A 20,474-nucleotide genomic window follows, 5' to 3' on the forward strand; every position below is an offset into this window, starting at 1 on the left:
GCAAGTCTAAGAAGTGGTCACTTGGGCTTAGAAAAAAATAAATATTTTTTTTGCCATATATATGTATATATTTAAGCCCAAAATATGTATGCATCCCCCATAATGCATTTGAACTTTATTTTCCTCTAGTTATTAAGATCTCTGTTCTCTCCCCTTGCACATCTGCACCGGTTTATTATTTTCTGCTCATCATTGTGCTTCTGCTTCTCCCACCCATCTGGTTCCCAGCCTGCTGACTCAGGAGTTTCTGAAGGACAGCAAGCATGGGCATGCCAGCAGACATTTTATGGAAATACTTCCCTGCTAGAAAAAAAGAAATCCTAGGCAGTAAATCCTAGGAACAGGGTATTTTTGCCCTTGCTGAATTCCTTACCGATACAGCTATAAGAAAAGTCTCCCAAGGTTGGTTGGTTGACTATATTCCAATCTTTGCCTGAAATTTGCTTGACCTTTTCCACCTACTACACCTTGGTTGTTAGAGATTAGTCTGTCCAAAAAGTCCTACAGACGAAGGAAAAACGTTCAAGATCTTGTAAAGTTACCATTATTACTGTAACAAAGAGGAAATGCCATGAACACATTTATAGTACAGTAATAAATAGCTACGAATTTCAGTATTTGTGAAACCAACCAACACTGCCCTTGTCCAACAGTGACATCCTGAACAAGGAAGGAAGATTCAGGAAAAAGTGACAATTCCGTGGATGCACCCAGGGAAAAAAAACAGTTTCATCACTAAGTGCTTGTTCTTGACCAGTAAGAGTAAAGATTTTTCTTTTAGAGGACACAAATCAAAATATGGGCAAGTGGATATTCTGTAACCTATCACATCTATTCCCAACTAAGCAGAGAAAGAGGATGCCTTGATAATGCAACATTTTGCTATACAAATACTCTCAGAAGAAGAATCTCAGCAATTTGGAAGATGTGATTCTACAAAGAGAAATGAGCAGCCAAGGCAGCTGAGCAAAGCACAGGGTCCAGGTCACACAATACTCAGCAGTCACAGACAGAAAGGCACAAACAGGATGAAAATCCATCATACCACACCTGGAGAAGCTCGTGACAGCATGTTCTCTGAACCACATCACAGCAATATCTGTGTGGTTGTGTTTAAAAAACTGACACCTCTCCCCCAGAACTCTACAGGTGTGGTCTTGGAATACATAAATGTCTCATGCATTGCTTCTCTCCAAATATAACTCCATGGAAAATGTACTAGCCTAGCACCAAGCGACAGTCAATTTTGATAGAAGCACTGAAATCTATACTATGGTATTTATACTTTAAATAAGAAATTCCCCAAAAATCCAACTAGAGAAGTTAACTCACAGCGAGGCACATCTGTGTTAAAAATGCAAACACTGCCATAAAAAGAAAGTATTGCATTTTGAACTATGGAACTCTTCTTAGAACTCAATTTCCATGTTTTTCTTTTCTGTTTTACCTCTGTTGGATTTGACGGCTGTAACATACGATTGAAGTATGCTTGGATATCTGTACAATACATATACTGCTTTTCTCCTCTTTAAGAATTTCTTCATCATAAAATCAAAGCACTAGAATTATCAAACTTGGAAAAGACCTGTAAGATCATGAAGTCCAACTGTCAACCCAGCACCATCATGTCTACCATTAAAGCATGTTCTCATGTACCACATCCACACCTTTTGTGAATAGCTCCAGGATGGTAACTCCACTGCCTCTCTGGGCAGCCCATTCCAATACCTGCCCACCCTTTCCATGAAGAAATATTCCCTGATATCTAATGTGAACTTTCCCTAGCACAATTTGAGGCAATTTCCTTCCATGGCCCATGTCCTTACAGCAAAAGCAAGAAAATGTAAAGGCTGATGAAGACAGACTTCCATTCTGCCATCCAATCAATAAGCATGAGCCTTCTGAAAGGAGGGAGGGGAAAAGAAAAACCAAAAAGAGGGGGAAAAAAAAGACAAGACAATTTCACTTATACCCAAAAACATACAGATTTTTAGAGAGCTAAAAACAATATTCTTAAACAATTCTGTAGCTATCAGCATAGCTGTATTTTACTTTAAAAAAGGTTACTCCATGTGTGGTCAAGAAGAGTATTTTTAACCTGATGGTCAACCACCATGAAATTGCATGTACTAAGATGTAACTTCTGATACACATATCAACCCTGGAGCTGAAGAGATTTACCCTCACCAAGACTTCAACAGCTCCTGTAAAAGCAGGTGTTCTTTAGCAAACATACAAATTACATGTTACTTTCACAACCAGTCTGCAATAGCTTAAGGAGACTTTTCTAGGTTCTACAAAAATAACCTCTTTACACAACAGGGCAAAGGGCACAAGCAGAAACACTGACTCTTCACCTAATGAATTCTGGTACCTAAATGTTTGTCTGCATGTAAACTGAACATGCAGTGACAAAGGTGAGATAGCTGATACTTGATGCCCTTGTATGAAGATGGTTTAAATGCACTCCAGCAGTTCAGTACCTTCAAGATCACAGCTCCCTTTCTTCCTTTCAGTCCTTTATTATCACAGAACAACTGAGCCAGACTCCAGTGCATGCTTTTCATTTAATCATTATATTGACATGAACTCATTTAACAATTACCTGATATAGTCTAAAGGACCACAGTGGGTCACTGGTGCCACCTCCCTGCTCCAGCAGGGCCATCCCAGAGCACACGGCACAGGATTGTGTCCAGAGGGGTCTGGAATATCCCCAGGGAGGAGACTCCACAGCCTCTCTGGACAATCTGCTCAGTGCTGGGTCACTGCCCAGGACAGAAGATTTTAAGCATTAGGATTTTAAATGGATTTTTGTTTCCTTCTGTTCCACATGGTTCAAACAGCAGCTCACAAACGTGCTCAGCAATCATTTCAAAAAACCTTGACAGCAAGTGTAAAGGCTTAAAACAGTCCTAAGAAATTTCCATTCTTTATTTGGGTCAGACAACACAGTGATAGTTGTGAGTACAAGCCTCTGCCTTAACTGGAGTTATAAAACAAATAGAGATATAAAATATATCCAACCAAAGCACATACAAAACTATACAATATTGCTTGTCAGATTGCAAACATAAGACTCACAAACTTGCATCTCTCTTAATCCTCTAACCAGTAATAATGCAAGGAAAATAAAGCTGGATGCCTCCTCTGCACTGGGGTAGCCACGAAGCCTACTAAATCCTGGGACCACATCCCAGGCTCCCAAGAGCCTGCACACTTTTAGAGTTGCCTCTGAGCTTCGCAAGTCTAAACTGTGGGCTGTGAGCCGTCATGCAGAACAGCTCTGGCTGTTTGTACATAATGGCAGAATGCTTTGTGATAGACTGCCTGTCCCAGAAAAATAAAACCTCCTACTCAGCATAAGGTGTAGACCTCTATTACTATAAAATGTGAGTTTCCACCACTATCATCCGGTCATTGACTTGTTTCCTTGTGGCTGCAAGTTAAAGCAACTTCCAGTCATAAAGAGTTATTTGCCTCTTCACCACCATGAATCATACCACAAATACTGATGAAAACGTATTTTCCTTGGAAAATAGTCTGTCTAGACTACTGAAATTGAATGTACAATACATATATGGGCTCTGTCATTTAATGTTATTAAAACAGTACTCAGTATTTTATTGCTGTAAATAAAATTATTGTCTAGCTACCTTTTATATTTCCACCTTGGTGTTACTGCACTTGCTGCCGTGCAGACTAGTAGCCCATTTTTACCATCTGTGGAATACCAAGAATGTTGTGTTTACTTAAAGTTCCTGCTTGTCCTCCCCTCCATCTCCTCCACATCAGAAACAAAGCGTACTCTTTCTTTTTTCTTCCTTCCCCTTTAGAATGCCAACTCTAATTTTAACAGAATACTGTGTGCATTGATTGGACAACCCTTGTGTTCTTGAAAGATAAATGACTAGGCAAAATATCAACACTTTGTTCTGACTTAAAAGGAGAATTTGATTTAAAGGCAAGTAAAATTCTTGCCACACAATTAAAAACATGGAGTTACAAATAAATTAGGAGGGAGCTAAACCCTCAGACCACACATCAAATTAGCCTCTGATGCAAATTAAGTTGCAATGAGGACTCATAATGGGAGATTAAAAAAAAACTTGTGCATTTACTACGAGTCAGTTTGACAGACCTCTTGAGATCAGGTTCAAACCAATGATTCATACAGCACTAACAAAGCTTATTAAATACAGCACTAGAACAATTTTCACTATCTCCTGTTATTTTAACTGCATAATTTCATTTTTAGAAAGTAAACATAAATGTGCTCATTTCTTTAACAAATTAGCTATTAAAATCTAAAGGCATATCAAATGGGACTCCTGTTACATCCCCACAAGTAGCAAAAGCACATACCCAGGATGACTCTCCTTATGTGAATTGAAACACCTAAGTGCTTGCAGATCTGGGAACTACCTTTATTAGCTTTCTGCATGCATTAGGATGTAAAATCTTGCTTGTGAATCAGCCCAAAAGCTGAACCTAAATCTAAAGCAATGTCTCTTTAAAGTCCTGCAGCAGTGAAATCAGCAAGTTTGAAGTACTGGGGAGTCTCAAACCAGGCTTAAACCATACCAGGAAACCAAGAAAAATAAGAAGGACTGGCCACCCACTATGCACTATTAGTGGTGTCTGACTGTGAGACACACTCCTCCTACATGATACTTTGCACAAGTCTGAAAAAAAAATTATTAACACGTAAAGTACTAACCAAGTTTATGAGCAAATTTCTCCAATTACTTTTGATAGCATACTGTGTATGTTGTTTCATTTAACCCAAATTGTCTACTGAAGTGCTTATATTTGCCCTCAAAGAGCTGAATAATCTTTTTCTGTAAGTCTGTGCAAAGACTATCAGACTTCCCCCCACTTACTTGTACCATTTATACTCTGTACCTGGCTGATAAATGGACCACAGTCTTTTGGAATACAGAATTACTAGCAAACGTAGACTTAGTATTTTTACTTGCATATCCACATTAATGTACAGCAACAGTTTCAGCATCAACCTTTTTGGGCATTATCATTTACTTTAATACCTGTAAAGGCAGCTTACCTCTTCTCATTGCCATGCTGTGGTCCCTTTTGTACCACACGTGGTATATGCCCAGAGGATAGAAGAAAAGGAAAGAACTCCATGTGTCTCAGAAACTTTCTTGATGTCTCTACATATCATGTAACTTGGCAATATTCCCTAAAATTCTCAACAAAAAGGGAGAGACACATTTCTCTCCAAGCCCAAAGCTGCTAGCAAGAAAAGGTGCTGCAGAATGGGAAATAAAAGTCTCGTAGCTTTGTGTCTAGAAAGCCATGGTTAGACAACTCCCTCTTTTCCACCAGAACAATGCTCCTGTAACTGAGAGTATGGAAGTAGTGCCATGGCAATGATAATCAAACAGTTGAGAGAATGACATGTGTAACTCCTACATAATTATAACCACTTGAGTTTTTATCCCAACAGGCAACAGATGCCTCCCATTGCTCCCTCTGCCCAGATCTTCCGCTAGCTTCTTTCCATCCCCCTTCCATCTTCACTCTCCCTGGAGGAGAAATTATAGCCCCCTTGGGGCCTCTGGGAGACTCTTTAGAAGGGATATTTCCTCTCAGCACATGTGAAAAAGAGTTAAGGTTCTTCTCCCTGCATTAAATTTATGATGCTCTGACTTTAGGAAGCTCTCTGCAATTAAAAGGTTTGTTTGTGCCATTCTTCCCACCTTTATCTTGAGATTCTAATGTTCCTGCTGCAAAAAACATTGTGACCATCTTAAATCTGGGGATGTTTCTGCAAGGTTTGATTCACATGTATTTGTGTAGAACAGAAACCTGCCTCATTATGGATCTTGCTGACATTATTTGCTGGGGTAGGATAGGGGACACTAAAGAGCAAGGAAGGAAGGAAAGGACTTACAGAACACTGTATTTAGAGATCCACAGAAATATAGGCATTACCATTCATTTCAAGCCTCAACCAAAGTAACCAGAAACCATTCTAATTAAATAGACATCAGCAAACTCCTATTTCCTTTGTGCTCCAAGTGGATATCAGTCCACATTATAAAACCACTATGCATGTGGCATAAATCAGCAACATCTTGGCAGGCTATACTAAAAAGCCTCCAAATTGCAGGAACAGAAAAAAAACAAACTAGCTCTATACTGTCTAAAAGCTGTACCAGCAATGAGACCAGGGAAGCCCAGAGGGCAGCCCACTGACCTACTAATTGTTCTGACTTAGAGACATTTCCTCAGGTTACTCTCTCTCCTAGAAGAAGCAAAATGATTTACACTGACACAGTCACTGCCTCTGCCTCCCAGTACAGCAATCAAAACATCTTTCCATGAGTACCATGAGAAGGACAGTTTTGACCACTAGTACAAGCATCAAACTGCTGGAAAGCACCAGCTTTTTAATAACTATTTCCAAGTCTGTTTCCAATGACAACCATATCAGCAGTACCTGACAGGCGAACCTCGTTAGGCAGGATCGGGTCTGTAGTTCAAATTGTGCCTCCACAAGTTGCTGCAATAAAATATTTTTATACTCACATATACACAATCAATAAAACAATTCAGTTCAGCACAGCTTAAACAGAGAAAGACAACTTACAGAGGCCTGGACTGACAGGACAAGGGGGAATGGCTTCCCACTGCCAGAAGGCAATGTTAGACAAGCTATTATGGAGAAATTCTTCCCTGTGAAGGTGGTGAGGCCCTGGCACAAGCTGCCCAGAGAAGCTGTGGCTGCCTCAGACCTGGAAGTGTCCAAGGCCAGCTTGGATGGGGCTTGGAGCAACCTGAGATAGTCGAACCATGAGAGGGGGTGTGGACAAGATGATCTTAAATGGCCCTTCCTACACAGGCCATTCTGCGATTCTAAACCAGACATCTACTGCAGAAACAGCAAGGCTCAAGGAGAGAATCAAGCTCACAGCAGGGAAAAAAAAAACCCTACCATGAATCACTGCATTCAAACAGTAGGACATTTAGGCCAGAGTTAGGAAAAGGTTTTAAAATGAGGACTTCCATGGGACCAATACGGGATAAACACAGCAAACTGAAGCTTCCTATATTTGGACACAAGAGCCTACAACTACAGCTGCCTGTAGTAATGAAGATCCAAACCCTGCTGGAAGTTGGAAGCCCAACTCCCTCTTCCTTTTTTTTTTTTTTGCCATGAAGATAAGAAAGTGTTGCATTTAACTAGAGACCTTGGTCCAACAATGGATCCTACAATGCCTTTTTCAGTGGATCTAAACTCTCTCAAACCCCACTCTACTCCAAATGTTAAAAAATGAAAAAAGAAATTACGGCATACATCAAGTTCCCAAATGAACACCAGAAGTCACAGCCAGCGTTACACAGACATGTCTGGTTGAAAACACGGGTTACAGTGGTGTTTACCTGAAATCTCAGCTCCTGCTGCATGACACAAGCGTGCACAAACACCCCAGACCTGCAGGGCACAAGGAGCTGCCCATGTGCACTGTGCAAGATCCAAAGTGTGGGAACTCCCAGGGAATGGGGCAAGAGCTAACCTCTGCAGGAAGGGCCAGTACAACAGGCACAAGAGCTAAAGAGAATTCTGTATTTACTAACTCAGGACAACTCATCAGTTTGAGTGCTCTTGGTTCAGCTTTGGCTCTTTTTCTTTCGCAGACAGCTGGAAGTGGTGTAAAGGCTGGTTCCCTATTTTGGAGTTTCTGCCAAAAGGCCAAAGCACAAAGCCTTGGAACAATAACCTGAACCAAGACCCACCCAAATCAGAGTCTTTCCACAACCTTCAATGAATTCTGGACCAAACTACAAGAACCAAGAGAATGTTCTTGCCCACAGGAGGTTGCATCAGGTTGACATGATTTGGGAACATGAAGTTGCACAACTGGAATCCTTGCTGTAGGTGTTCTGAAGACAGTTAATTAAAAATCTGTGGCACCTGTGCATCTGGTAACTTGCTAGTACCCAGCAGCAAATTCTTCTGTACCTTTAACCAGCCAAGGGACAACTGTCTATTGCTAGAAAACCTCGCAACTGCTTCTTAACGTTTATGTTTCTAGATGTTCACACTGACTTTTAAGAGGAACTCAGACTCATTAAAAAAAAAAAAAAGGAAAAAAAAGAGGTACAAGAACAACAAAAAACCTCAAATGGTGGAAAAGAATAAACCAATTACCTAAAATGTTCCTGTTTGGTAAAGTAGCAAAATGCTCTGAGCTATAGCAATTAGGGGATAGCAAAACTCAAGAGGATTTTCTTAAGCTATGGAAACATGAACCCAAAATCCCAATACAAGTGCAACTAGCAGTTTACTTCTACCAGATAGCATATCAACTGATTGTTAGGGCACACACTCTGCAAATACTAGAGACCATGAAAATCCCAATATTATTTTTACAGAATGGAAAAACACAAAGGCCAAAAACAACACCAATAACTCAAATAAAAAACTCATGCTTATGTTTACATAAAAGTTTGATGAGTATAATATATTCATCATACTCCCACAATTATTCCCTGAAAATACTATAAATATTATTTTGACAATGTAATTATAGTTTTTACTTTAACAGTGGCAGCAAAGTATTGGCACCAGTCCCCTATACAAAAATCCTAACAGACAAAGCAAAGATCACACATTGAAACTGGCAACTCTTAAGGTCAGGGCTGTCCTTTATTCCTATGTCTAAAAAAAGTCTGTTAAAGATAGCAGATGGTTTATTTAAGCTGTAATACATATGTAGTTTTAATTATGCTAGCTTTTTTTTTTTCCTTTTGTAAGCAAAAGGAAACCCCAAGTACAAAAATAATAGTGCAGATTTTTAAATCCTCTTTTCTTGCATGCAATGGAGGTATGTTTTCATGCTGCTTTTTGGCAATTATTCCCATGGTTTGTAGGTAGACTCAGAAGCTGCTTTCTCCCTCTTCCTCTCCCTCAAAAGAAAAGCTAATGTGAACCTAAATTGAGAAATGTCACCTATCAACAGTTCATGATGACTGTGTGACAGCTAAGTATTATATTTATAACCACTCACTCACTCCAGATAAATCATCTGCAGCACAATAATTTACTGTGTTTGGTCACAAACACCCCCAAGATCTCCAACGTAACAGTATGCCTTCTCCTTCACAGATAAATATTTGGGGCACTGACATGGGAAGAGAGGAAAGATTAACTTTCCTTCCTTAATCCTGTTGGTTTAAATTTAGTAGTCTGTGAGAGTCTCCAGGACACAATTTAGAAATTACACCTTCTCCAAATCCCTATAAACAAGCCTGTGTGAAGACACTTGCTCAAACAGTTACAGACCTCTTTTTATAGGCAATAAAACTTGACAATGGTTTCCCAAATGCATTGGGTGAGCACTACTACGATGTCTGTCTAGCAAAAAGTGTGTTCCACCACACTAAGTAAGTTTTAAAATATTTATTTTTTTAATATAGATAACATCAGTAGCAAATTGGAAATTAAATCATTCAGTGCAATATGATTAAAGAACTACAAAAAGAAGTGAAAGCAAAATGCAGTTTTTTAAAGGAATAAAACAGAAGAATTAAAAATGCTGGACAAGAGATAAAAGGGAAGCACAAAAGATGAGAATTGACTCTTTTGGTCAAGAATGGCATTCATTTAAGAACATTTCTCTTCCATAAGTGACCACTGTTTCTCTTCCCTGTTGATTTAAAATACTTTACTGATTGACCAGGCATTTCAAATAATTTCAAGAATAGGTGAAAGCTAGATAGACTGTGATCCCAGTACATAAACCTCTAATGCTCAGATTTTCAAACTAACTAAGCCTTAAATGCCCAGGTTTTTCTACTCACTGGTTCTGCAAAGGTACCACTCTAATGCATTTCCAAAAGCTCAGGTATTTACTTCCAGCTCATTCTCCTACTGCCAAAATAATCTTTTTAAGGGGACCATAGCCTCAGGGGAAGACTTCTTCCTCCCTTTATTCTAGGGGAAGAAAATAAAGAGATAAATAAATATTGACAAGAAACCATAAACAGTTAAGGACCCATGGTTGCCCATTCAAGAGGGAACACAGGAAAACCAACTCAGTGTGCTTTGGCAGGTTTGAAAGCATTTCCTTCCCTTGCTCTTCTGTACCTTCAAAATTAGCTAATTTTGGAATTTCCACTGTAATTCCAAACTACCAATCCTTGAGTGCAGAAATGGAAAAGGTCAGAGCAAAGAAACATCTCCTGGTTTTTTTCACTGAGTGAGGACAGAACTGAAAGTTTTGCTTCCCCTACACCCTCCTGAAAAAGTAGAAATCACTTCAGTGGTATTTACTCATTTTTGTTTTCAGGAATACTTTTGTAAACATAACAATCTAACCTTGTTTTACTCATGTTCTTTTCCAGAAAAACAAAAACATTTGATTAAATATCTCTTTTTCTGTAAATCTTTGGAAAGTACTTTGAACTAACAACTTTTTAGAACTGAGAAGGTACCCAATTTAGCAGCTGGAAATTTATTTCCTCTTGCTATTTATTCTCAGTGATCTCTCCTAGTGAAACGTCAATGTGATTTTCTAGTACATGAGCACTTACAACTCATATTTAGTGGCTTTTGAAACCCAGCATGTCTTCACTTTCAAAAGCTTACAAAAAAATCAAGTATCCTTCTCTGCTCAGCCACGTGATGTTCTCCTGTAGACCTCAGGGGAGCTTTTGTCTTACTTCATCAAAGACAAAATGCTTCCATCCCATTTTGCTTTTGCAAGAAAATCTCTGGAAACTATAGATAGGCCTAGGTCCCTTACATGTAATTTCTGAAGCATGTGCATACCCCTATGTTTTTTTAAAATTTATTTTTAGTGCCCATGAAGGAGTGATATTTTTATTTATAGAGAGTCCTGAATTCAAAGGTAACTCATTGGTATCTCTTCTGCAGAGTGCTTCTCCTCCACACTGATGAATTACAAAACACTTCCAAAGACACTTTCTTCTCAGACCATGAGCAACCCATAAAGCACCAATGGGTCAAGAACAACTGGGTTTTCATTAACTGAAAGAAAAATATGCATGAGAACAAATCAGGGCCAAAACAGATGGAGTAGCTCAACAACAGAGTCTGAGGATGAATCCATGGTACTATTAATGGTCCTGGTGGACAGAGGAGAGTGGAAAGAAAAAGTGGCTGAAGAGAGAAAAAAAGATAAAGGAAATGAGGAGGATAAAAACAGGAGAGAGAAAAAAGAAGGACAGAGGAAAAAAAAAGAGAGAAAAAAGAGACTAAGAGAAGAAAAAAATAGAGAAAAAGGAGAGAGGGAAAACAGAGAGGAAAAATGGAGACAGGGGAAGAGAAAAAAAAGAGGGAGGGAATAAAAAAAGCTCAAAGAAAGGAACATTTTTTTATAGCTCCCTTATAAGAACATGGCATCTGTACTACTTGAAAAATGCTTAAAATAAGGTATCACATATTTTCCCACACATCTTCCTTCACAAAAGGAAGCATGAACAGGTGCTAGACATATGATATTCATGCTGCTGAACTTCCTACCAGAAAATGCTCAAGTTACTATAATAAGCACAGTATGAAAAAATTTACATAGTCATCTTTCATCACTGCTCCTAAAGGCATGCTGTAAGTTCTGTTCTGAAGAGACTATTTGTAGCTGTTTAATTACACCTGAACACATTGCAGAAAATTAGAAACAAGGTCAAATTCCTGTTCACAGATTCAAGCTACCATCCAATACATTTTAACCAAAGTTTCTGGACATTGCAGAATTATGAGCAGAGAACACCCCAAACTTTGCTCCAACAGGTAGCACACCTGGACCCAGGTTTTGGCTGAGATTCCCAGCAGTGCCTGTGACGAGAACACAGGCTCCAAAAATGCTGTATCAAAAAAATCCTGTACCAGCAACAGTGGGACAGCAGAATCAGGGCAGTGACTGTCCCCTGTACCACTGCTGAGGCACCTCCCACCCTGTGCCCAGTTCTGGGCCTTTACCTAAAAACAAAACACTGAAAGGATGGAAGCATGTCCAGGGAAAGGAATGGAGCTGGGGAAGGGTCTGGAGCACAAGTCTGTTGAGAAGCAGTTCAGGGAGCTGGGGGGGCTCAGCCTGGAGAAAAGGAGGCTCAGGGGAGACCTTCTGGCTCTCCACAACTCCCTGACAGGAGGGTGCAGCCAGGGTAGTCAGGCTCTGCTCCCAGGGAACAAGGGACAGGACGAGAGGAAACAGCCTCAAGCTGTGGCAGGGGAGGGTCAGGTTGGGCATCAGGAGGAATTTCTTCACCAAAAGAGTGGTCAGGGTCAGGCATTGGCAGGGACATCCTAGGGAGGTGGTGGAGTCCCATCCTGGGAGGTGTCCAAGGAGTGACTGGATATGGCACTCAGTGCTCTCTGGGTGACGAGGTGGGGATCAGTCACAGCTCTTTCCTCTAGCAATCTATAAGGAACAGTTCAGTGAAAATAGAGCTGAACTAGACTTCAGGCTGAGATCTTTTTCAAGCAGTCTAAGAGAGGGTCAATTCTTAAACGCAATTCAAGAAAGAATTAAACTTATTTATAAAATAAATCCATCAGTATAGTGACATCATAGTTTTTTTACATGGATGTAAAACAATATAGTGCAAGCTATACATTAAACAAAATCCCCAGCCTTACCAGTCAGTAACAATTCTTCTTTGATTTGTATTCCATGAAGCAACTTTATCAAATGGACAGATGTAGAGATGAGACCCAAGTTCCTATTATTAAATTGGGAATAAAACACAGTTATTCACTTGATATGAAATGCACTCAAAAAATTTAAAAGGCTTTTCACCAAAATTAACAGGAAATCTTTAGCATCTTCAGGACCTCTGAAACAAAAATAGTTTCTCCTACATTACTGTCTGCCTATCAGTAGCTACATTACTACCATCAGAAGCAAATCAAAGGGGTTTATTGCATCATCCTGCATTTTACCCATTTTGGACTCAATCTTCAGAGCTAAGCACCCTTTCCTCCCTTTTTGCTATTCTTCCTATCAGACATTAAACATTAGCAAGTTATTTCTGTAATTTAAATAGCTTCATTTCTGTAAAAACTTTGCTTTGTCTGGATGTCAAGCATCCAGAACAAGAGTCTTATCCTACTTCATAATAAACTTGGAGGATTTTCAATGCCAACAAAGCAATTAGTGACAGCTACCAAAAAAACAACAGGGCAGCTGAAAGGGGAACATACACAACCCTCAGATAGCAGAGAAAGCCAAGTAATCATTTATCCTTTCTCCAGTGAGGAGGAATCATAGGTAGACTCTCAGAATGATTTGCATTGCAATTTCTGGGGCATTAACAGAATTCTGCCCCAGCACAGAAATTAAGATTTGGTCCCATTTTAAAATTACATTCAGTTCAATAAATAAAATTTGACATGTCCCAAGAAGCCAATTTTTATGACTGTAGTCCCCAATAATTTTTGATATAACCAACTTGTGACAAGTTCTGATGCTTTTTTTGTTGGTTGCTTGGCTTGGGATTTTCATGGGGCATCCAAGCAAGGAGGGTGTTTGTTGTTATTTTGCTGGGTTTTTTAAAAACATCAACCAGACTGTCAGGTTTTCACTAACTACCGCTGGTTGTATCACAAGCATCCCTTTAATTTGCAACAGACACAGGCAAAGAACAGAGAGGCTAAATAACTTAAGAAACCAGATTGATTTATTATCCTTTAAGCTCAACTTGACTGTATATATGTATCAGGATTAATATGCACAGTTCTACATGCTGTGTTTTGCCAGGAAAGCCAGACATATTTAAATGAACCTTACAAGACATGCTAATTCTGTAACTGATTATTAAGACCATTTACTTATTCATTATTCATGATGTTATAAAAAAATTAAAGAAAAAATGATAGTTCTACAGTCAGGCTTCCAAGAGGCTTATATCATTTGTGTAATCAATTTGCATTATGGACCCAAACACTTTGTTCTATTACTGAGCAGGGCCCTAAACTGACCTACAAATAAGGCAACTATTTTTGTTTCTTGCATATTTGAATTCAAGTGATTCCATCAAGCAGGAAATGCCAGTTAATAAATCAACTAACAGAGCAGTGTAAAATAAGAATCTCTTTTATAAAACCACATAAACAGCTGAAGGTGGTACTTTGGTATGGGCTAAAAGGGTTCTCAACTGTACCTCAAGACATGTTGATTCTTGGCACACTCAACACAGGCGTTCCTCAGACATCTGAAGCACTCTGCTATGAGCAGCAGGCAGGTGTCTAAATCTGTCAGGCCACAGGAGTCCTTACAGGTCTGCTCAAGGGCACTAGCAGTGCTTGTCAGGATTTCCAGGACATCCTGAAACACACTTTCCTCTGCTGTTTCTCTGAAATAGATAAATTTGTGAAGAAAAAATAAAAATGCACTCCTACCAAAAAGCCTATGATATTGGCAATTCTTACTGTAACCCCAAAGGTGTTTCTGCAACGATCTTTAACTATTCTGAGTATTTAAATACTCATAGTCAAAATTTTAAGTAGAAGGAACAAAAACATCACACAATCCTCCCATCAGACTTTTCAGAAAAGGGGCTGCAGAAGAGTGGTGTTGCCTCAGTATTCCTTGTGACTTTTCAACAGCTCTTTGGAACTTTAATGAAAAGGAAACAAAAAATTCTCCCCTAATACACATAGCTGACAGGTTTATACATGACACTGCATGCTGCTTTAAGAGGAATTGCTTTAGTTAATGAACACAGTTTAGATGTCCAGCATTAGATGTTTCAGAAGAATAAGGTATCAGAAGCTCCAGCCTGCTGCAGATTTCCTCAGAGGGACAAAGGTCATGGAGAAAGCTGGTGGCTGCACAAGCACCATTCTGAAGTGTGTGAACCACAGTCAAGGGAAAATGCCAACTCTGTCCCACCTCAGCAGACAACCACCCAACACAGAAGGCACCAGGTCACTCCCAGGAGCACCCAGACCAAGGAAAACAGCATTCCCAAACCATAAGCATATGCAGAACTCCCTATGACCAGATTACAGCTGATGCTGCTGCTCCATGAAGATTCACCAGCCTCCCAGGATTGACACACACATCTACAGATGATCTGTCACACAGAGATAAACATTTCCAAACTACAGCTATTTGTCTACACTCTGCCTTGATTTTATGTCCACAAAAGCGATGAAGGCAGCACATGACAAGTGTTGCTTACTCAGTTCTGATACCATATGATGGTGCAGAGAAGCCACACCAGAGAGTGTTTATGGCATTGCTACAGGGAAGGTCAATAAAATCTGCTTGTCTAATACTTCTGACCAGGGTCAGGAGAAGGAAATCCAGATGCAGCCTCCTTGAACCTTAAATAGACTTGTCCTGCACTCAGGATCAAACAGAAGAAAGTGAAACGAGAGGAAATGTAAAGCAGCATTAAATAAAATGTTCACACACAGAAAACTCTTCTGAAAGGAGAATCAAAAAACCTTGGTCAAACACAACTGGGTGATATTCTGATGTTCACTCAAATGCCTACACATTTGTACAATTAGAAATTCTACCTCCTCTTTCCTAAGTGATCATGTCCATAAATCAAAACATGGAATCGCCAAGGCTGAAAAAGATCCTTAAGATTATCAAGTTCAACATTAACCAAACACTGCCAATCCGCCTTGTCCCTAAGCACACCCTTAGACATGTCTGGAAACATTATTTCCCACCTCTGCTCCTACCATGTTTCCTTTACTCACAGTCCTTACTCACAGTTACTCACAGGTAAGTTCCTTACCAGATTTGTTGCTCCAATAGTGACACTTTTATGCTAGGCTATATCTTACTGACAGTACAGTGTCTCCAGTGTTGAGGTCTATTAGGGCATGGAGGAGACTTACAAAGAAAGGAAAGTGTGGTAAGAAATACAACGTACACTAATGTCACTAAATTACCACAACATCAGGTTTCAGATTTCCAGGATGTATTTTATTCTGCAACCTCAGTGTTCATCAAGACCAATACATTTACACATTCTCCATCTACACTGAAACATTTAAAAACACACCACTGCATCACTTGAGAATTATGGGGAAGAAGCTACATCTTACAGTGGCGCAATACTGAAGGGAAAACACCGAAGTGGCGCAAAAAACGACCAAAAGCAGAGCTGGCTCTCAGGGTTAAAGAAAAAAGTGGAGCTTACATAACCAGAGAGAAAGTTTGGAATTTGGTTTTGGTTTCAAGACAGAAGAAAATATATTCATGGAACTTGAACCTTCAACTTAAAAGAAGCAGTGTAGCTCCTGCACTTCATGATGTGCCAAGAGAAGACTCAGTGGTTGATGTACCACAGTCTCCATAGGAAATGCAGCAGGGACAAGTTTTTCTAAATGCCAGAAGAGCTACAGTCTGGTAAGATAGTCCCCAGCCAAGGAGTGCTTTCTACATTGAGCAGAACCATTAGCTGTTCCAAGTTCTTAAACTCTGACATTACTTTAAAATGGGACTGCTCAGCCCCACTGTAGTTTCCTTCATATCAGCCTGTGCCTTTTGTTGGATTATCCCATGAAACCAGTCATTTCCTGACACAACGGCAAAATACAGAACCCAGTGGTCAGTGCAAGACATACTACTGTACAACATTCACTTATTTAAATTGGTAAAAGAGAAATTAAAGAAGCCAGAAGAACTTTTGTGCACATTTTTGTGACTAAATGGGTAAAAGGACACTTTACAGTTATTCTTGTGCTGGAAAAGGTCCACTCTCCTGGCAGAGCTATGCAGCAGAACAGAACTGTGAGTCAGACATGCTGAGCTGCTGTGACAGTTTTTCTTTTAAAATTAGATTGAAAGTAAAAGAAAAACCTAAGAGTAGAGACGCTTCCAGTAAAATACGAAGATGAAAACTTTGTGCGTCCTAATGGAGCAAGTGTGGGGTACACAAGGAAGTGTCTGTCCTCAGCGTAAATGCGGAAGGAGATGTTGATTTTTTTGCATCATTGAGGAGAGACAGAACTCCAAATCTCTCTCCTAAACACTATGAAAGAAAATCCAGACTGCTCCAACCAGATCATTCCAGGCAGAAATCAAATCTCAAAGCCTAAGCAAGCAAGCAAAAAGTATTCCAAATGGACTGACTTAAATGTTGTTTGATCGACCAGGATTCTGTTCTGAGAAAATTTACATGTGACTCTTGTACCTAAGCACTCAAATAGCACTACAATTTGAGTGTGTACTACAAAGGAATTTAAATGAAAACCGTCCTTCTGAATTAAAAAATCCTCAAATTAGCAAGAACAGCAGAAAATATTTAGGTGATATTAAAAAACTATCCAAGACTGACCTCAGAAAACTGTTCCACAGCAATGCTTGCTAATAGGTTTCTAAAAAATGATCTTTTTCCAGCAGTACAACAAAGAATGGCATACAAAGTAGCAGCTATAAATATTTAAAATGTATTTTTTAAATGGAAAATATATTTTCCATTTAAAAACTACCAAAGACCCTCCTAAGTGGATTGCAGATTAAAAGAATACCTTGCATTGTGAACAGCCCTTGAAATCCACCCAGAACAGCTTTGTGGGTATTCCGCAAGCTTCTGTTTCCTGGTTGCCTAACACAGCAGCTCCACAATTTGCTATTGCTACATGTCCTTCATTTCCACATCAAGTCTGCAGGAATACAAAAGGAAGCAGAGGCAAAGGGTACAGCAGTCCAGCTCTCAGACAAGGAAGACATGCACAATTTCTTGTGAAGTCAAAACAAAGAGTGAGAATTCCTGCACCCATGCCAAAAGGAAGATTACTGTCACTCCTTGTAAGACCTGTTTGATTGTTAAAAACTGAAACTCTACAAGATACCACTCCACTAAACACAGAGTTAGAAACAGTAATGAAACTGTTCAAAAGACCAGGGCTCCAAAAAAAAAAATCATTAAATTAGTCAGGAACGATGCAAACACATCCACAAATTTACAATTCTGTATCATGCACAACTCCATTCCCGTAAGCAGTTCCTAAAAAGCCTTTAAAGTACTTATCCTCACAACGTTCCCAGAAACAAAGCCATTTTCTTTTTTTTTGCAGCTTAGTAAACAAAGAATAAAGAAATCAACTAAAAGCACTGGAAGCCTCAAGTAAACCACACAGCCAAATGCAAATCTCCCAAAGTCCACATCATGGTGTCATAGTAGGGGCATTGTGGCCTCACTTTATTTCCTTCTGACTTGAAGAATACCAGAACTCACATTTTTAATGTATTAAGTTTCCACAAACACTGAACAGTCCTGTAACAACAAAAGAAATGCCACTAAATATCACACCTTCAAACACAAAAAATCCATTGGGTTGTGTCTTCATGATGGAACACCACCAACAACAGGATTTGCCAGAGTTGGCAAATTTTCTGGCACAGCTGCTCCTAGACCCATTCTGCCACATCCTATGGGATGTAAGGTAACGCTACAGCTTTGGCCTTATGGAAGGGCAACTACAGTCTGATTTCTTCATTCTCAGATGTCAAGACCTTCAAACAACTATTGTCAGGAGTGAGCACAAGCTTCCCACTGGGTTGTGCCTTCTCCCTCCTTCCAGGAAGAGCAAAACCCATTCCTCTAACCCCATTCTCCCAGCTGAACCTCTGCCAGCTTCTGCCAAAGCCAGCAGTGCTGTGTGATACTGCAGAAGTCTCCCTGACCTTACAGGCACTGCTCCATACCAGCCCCGTTTCTCCAGTATTCCCATTCTGTCTTTACTTATCTCAAAGCTACTGAGGGAGATCCAACCTTTTTCCCCCAGTGAAGATAGAGCAGCCCATCCTGCCATGCTGTGTGTGGCCCTCTGTCCCTAAGGCCCACATCCCAAATCTTTGGCCTCACATGGGAATGAGACTGCCCCCAAGCAGGGCCTCACAAAGGCACATCTCACCCACTTCTGGACACCCCGAAGGGTTTCCATGGTTTTTTGCCCCAGAGCAGCTACATCCCACCTAATGTGCCTGCCCAGAAAGGCACACCACAAGCCCCATAAGCAGTCTATGGGAATCCCATGAGGCTCAACAAGAGCAAGTGCTGGTGCTGCACCTGGGTCAGGACAACCCCCAAGGATCAATTCAGCCTAGGGACAAACAGATGGAGCAGCCTTGGGAGAAGGACTTGGGGGTGCTGGTGGTGAGAGCTGGATGTGCCCTGGGAGCCAGCACCCCCCTGTGCTGGGCTGAGCCCCCAGCATGGGCAGCAGGGAAGTGAAGGGGAGATTCTGCTTCTCTGCCCTGCTCAGGTGAGACCCCACCTGCAGAGCTGCCTTGAGCCATGGGATCCCAGCACAGGAAGGACATGGAGCTGGAGAATTCAGAAGAGGCACCAAGTTGTTTAGACAGCTGAGGCAGTTCTGCTTTTAGGAAAGGCTGAGAGACTTGGGAGCGCTCAGCCTGGAGAAGCAGCTTTGGGCTGACCTAAGTGATGCCTTCCAGTACCTGATGGGAGCCTGCAAGGAAGACGGAGATTATTTACACCGGCCTGAAGCGACAGAACAAGGGGCAATGGCTTCAGCCCAACAGAGTAGGTTTAGACTGGATGTTAGGAAGAAATCTTTCCTTGTGAGGCTAGTGAGGTCCTGGGACAGGTTGAGAGATGCTGTGGCTGCGCCATCCCTCAAGCGTCCAAGGTCAGGCTGGACAGCGCTTGGAGCAACCTGGGATAGTGGAAGACATCCTTGCCCATAGCAAGGGTGGGACGGGATGAGCTTTAACCTTCCTGGAAGCCAAGCCATTCTGCATCTCTAGGCTATTTTGTGCCACCCACGACTACGAAACAAACACCTTTCCCTCCCTGCTGCAGGCACAAGGCCTGAGCACAGGGCAGCTCTTCATGGACCCCTGGGGCAGGACAGATCTCCCCCCGACGCACGCACAGCCCCACGAGGAATCTGGGGCTGCAGAAGCTCCCCGGAAGGGACTTGATGCGCACCCCTACGGGGGTACCGAGAGCCCCTTTCCCGAGCCACGTGGGGCTGGACCGCGCTAGGAGCCGAGGCGAGTCCTGCCCGACATCCACCGGCAGCGCCGCTCCCTGCTCCCCTCTACCTGGGCTGCGCCTCCCGGAGCAGAGCCGACAGCGCCCGCACGCTCTCCAGGCGGGCCGCGGGCAGCGCCGCCGCCATCGCCCGCCCCGGGCCCAGGCCCGGCCCCGCCGCCATCGCCCGGCCCCGCCCCGGGCCCGCCCCGCCGCCATCGCCCGGCCCCGCCCCGGGCCCAGGCCCGGCCCCGCCGCCATCGCCCGGCCCCGGGCCCGCCCCGCCGCCATCGCCCGGCCCCGAGCCCGCCCCCGCCGCGCGGAAATGGCGGCGGTGCCGCCCCGCCGGACTGGTGGGCTGCGTGAGGCGGCGGCAAAATGGCGGCTCCGGCTGACGGGCGCGTTGCCTTTCCGTGGCTGTTTCCTTACCGGCTCCTTCGCCTTTCCCTTGTTTTTCCTCGTTTTGCCTTCCCCCCGCAGGAATCTCACCGCGCCGCCGGCTCCCAGCACGT

General features: G+C 41.7%; 1 protein-coding gene across 2 annotated transcripts in view; it reads right to left on the reverse strand.

Annotated features, from left to right (window-relative positions):
- ATXN10 (ataxin 10) overlaps positions 1-20,186 on the reverse strand; it is a 77,457-nt gene extending 57,271 nt beyond the window's left edge. Inside the window, exons 1-3 of one of the 2 annotated variants that reach the window (XM_002187642.6) lie at positions 20,034-20,186; positions 14,155-14,346; positions 12,632-12,714 (exon numbers count right to left, since the gene is read on the reverse strand). In XM_002187642.6, coding sequence (XP_002187678.6) covers positions 12,632-12,714; positions 14,155-14,346; positions 20,034-20,146 — 388 coding nt within the window. In that variant the 5' untranslated portion in view covers positions 20,147-20,186. Of the gene's footprint in view, positions 1-12,631; positions 12,721-14,154; positions 14,347-20,033 lie in introns of both variants that reach the window. The other variant, XM_030263370.4, reaches the window with a different exon arrangement.
- Between the last annotated feature and the right edge of the window lie 288 nt (positions 20,187-20,474).

This window comes from Taeniopygia guttata, chromosome 1A (genome assembly GCF_048771995.1).
Source record: "Taeniopygia guttata chromosome 1A, bTaeGut7.mat, whole genome shotgun sequence".
Classification (NCBI taxonomy): domain Eukaryota; kingdom Metazoa; phylum Chordata; class Aves; order Passeriformes; family Estrildidae; genus Taeniopygia; species Taeniopygia guttata.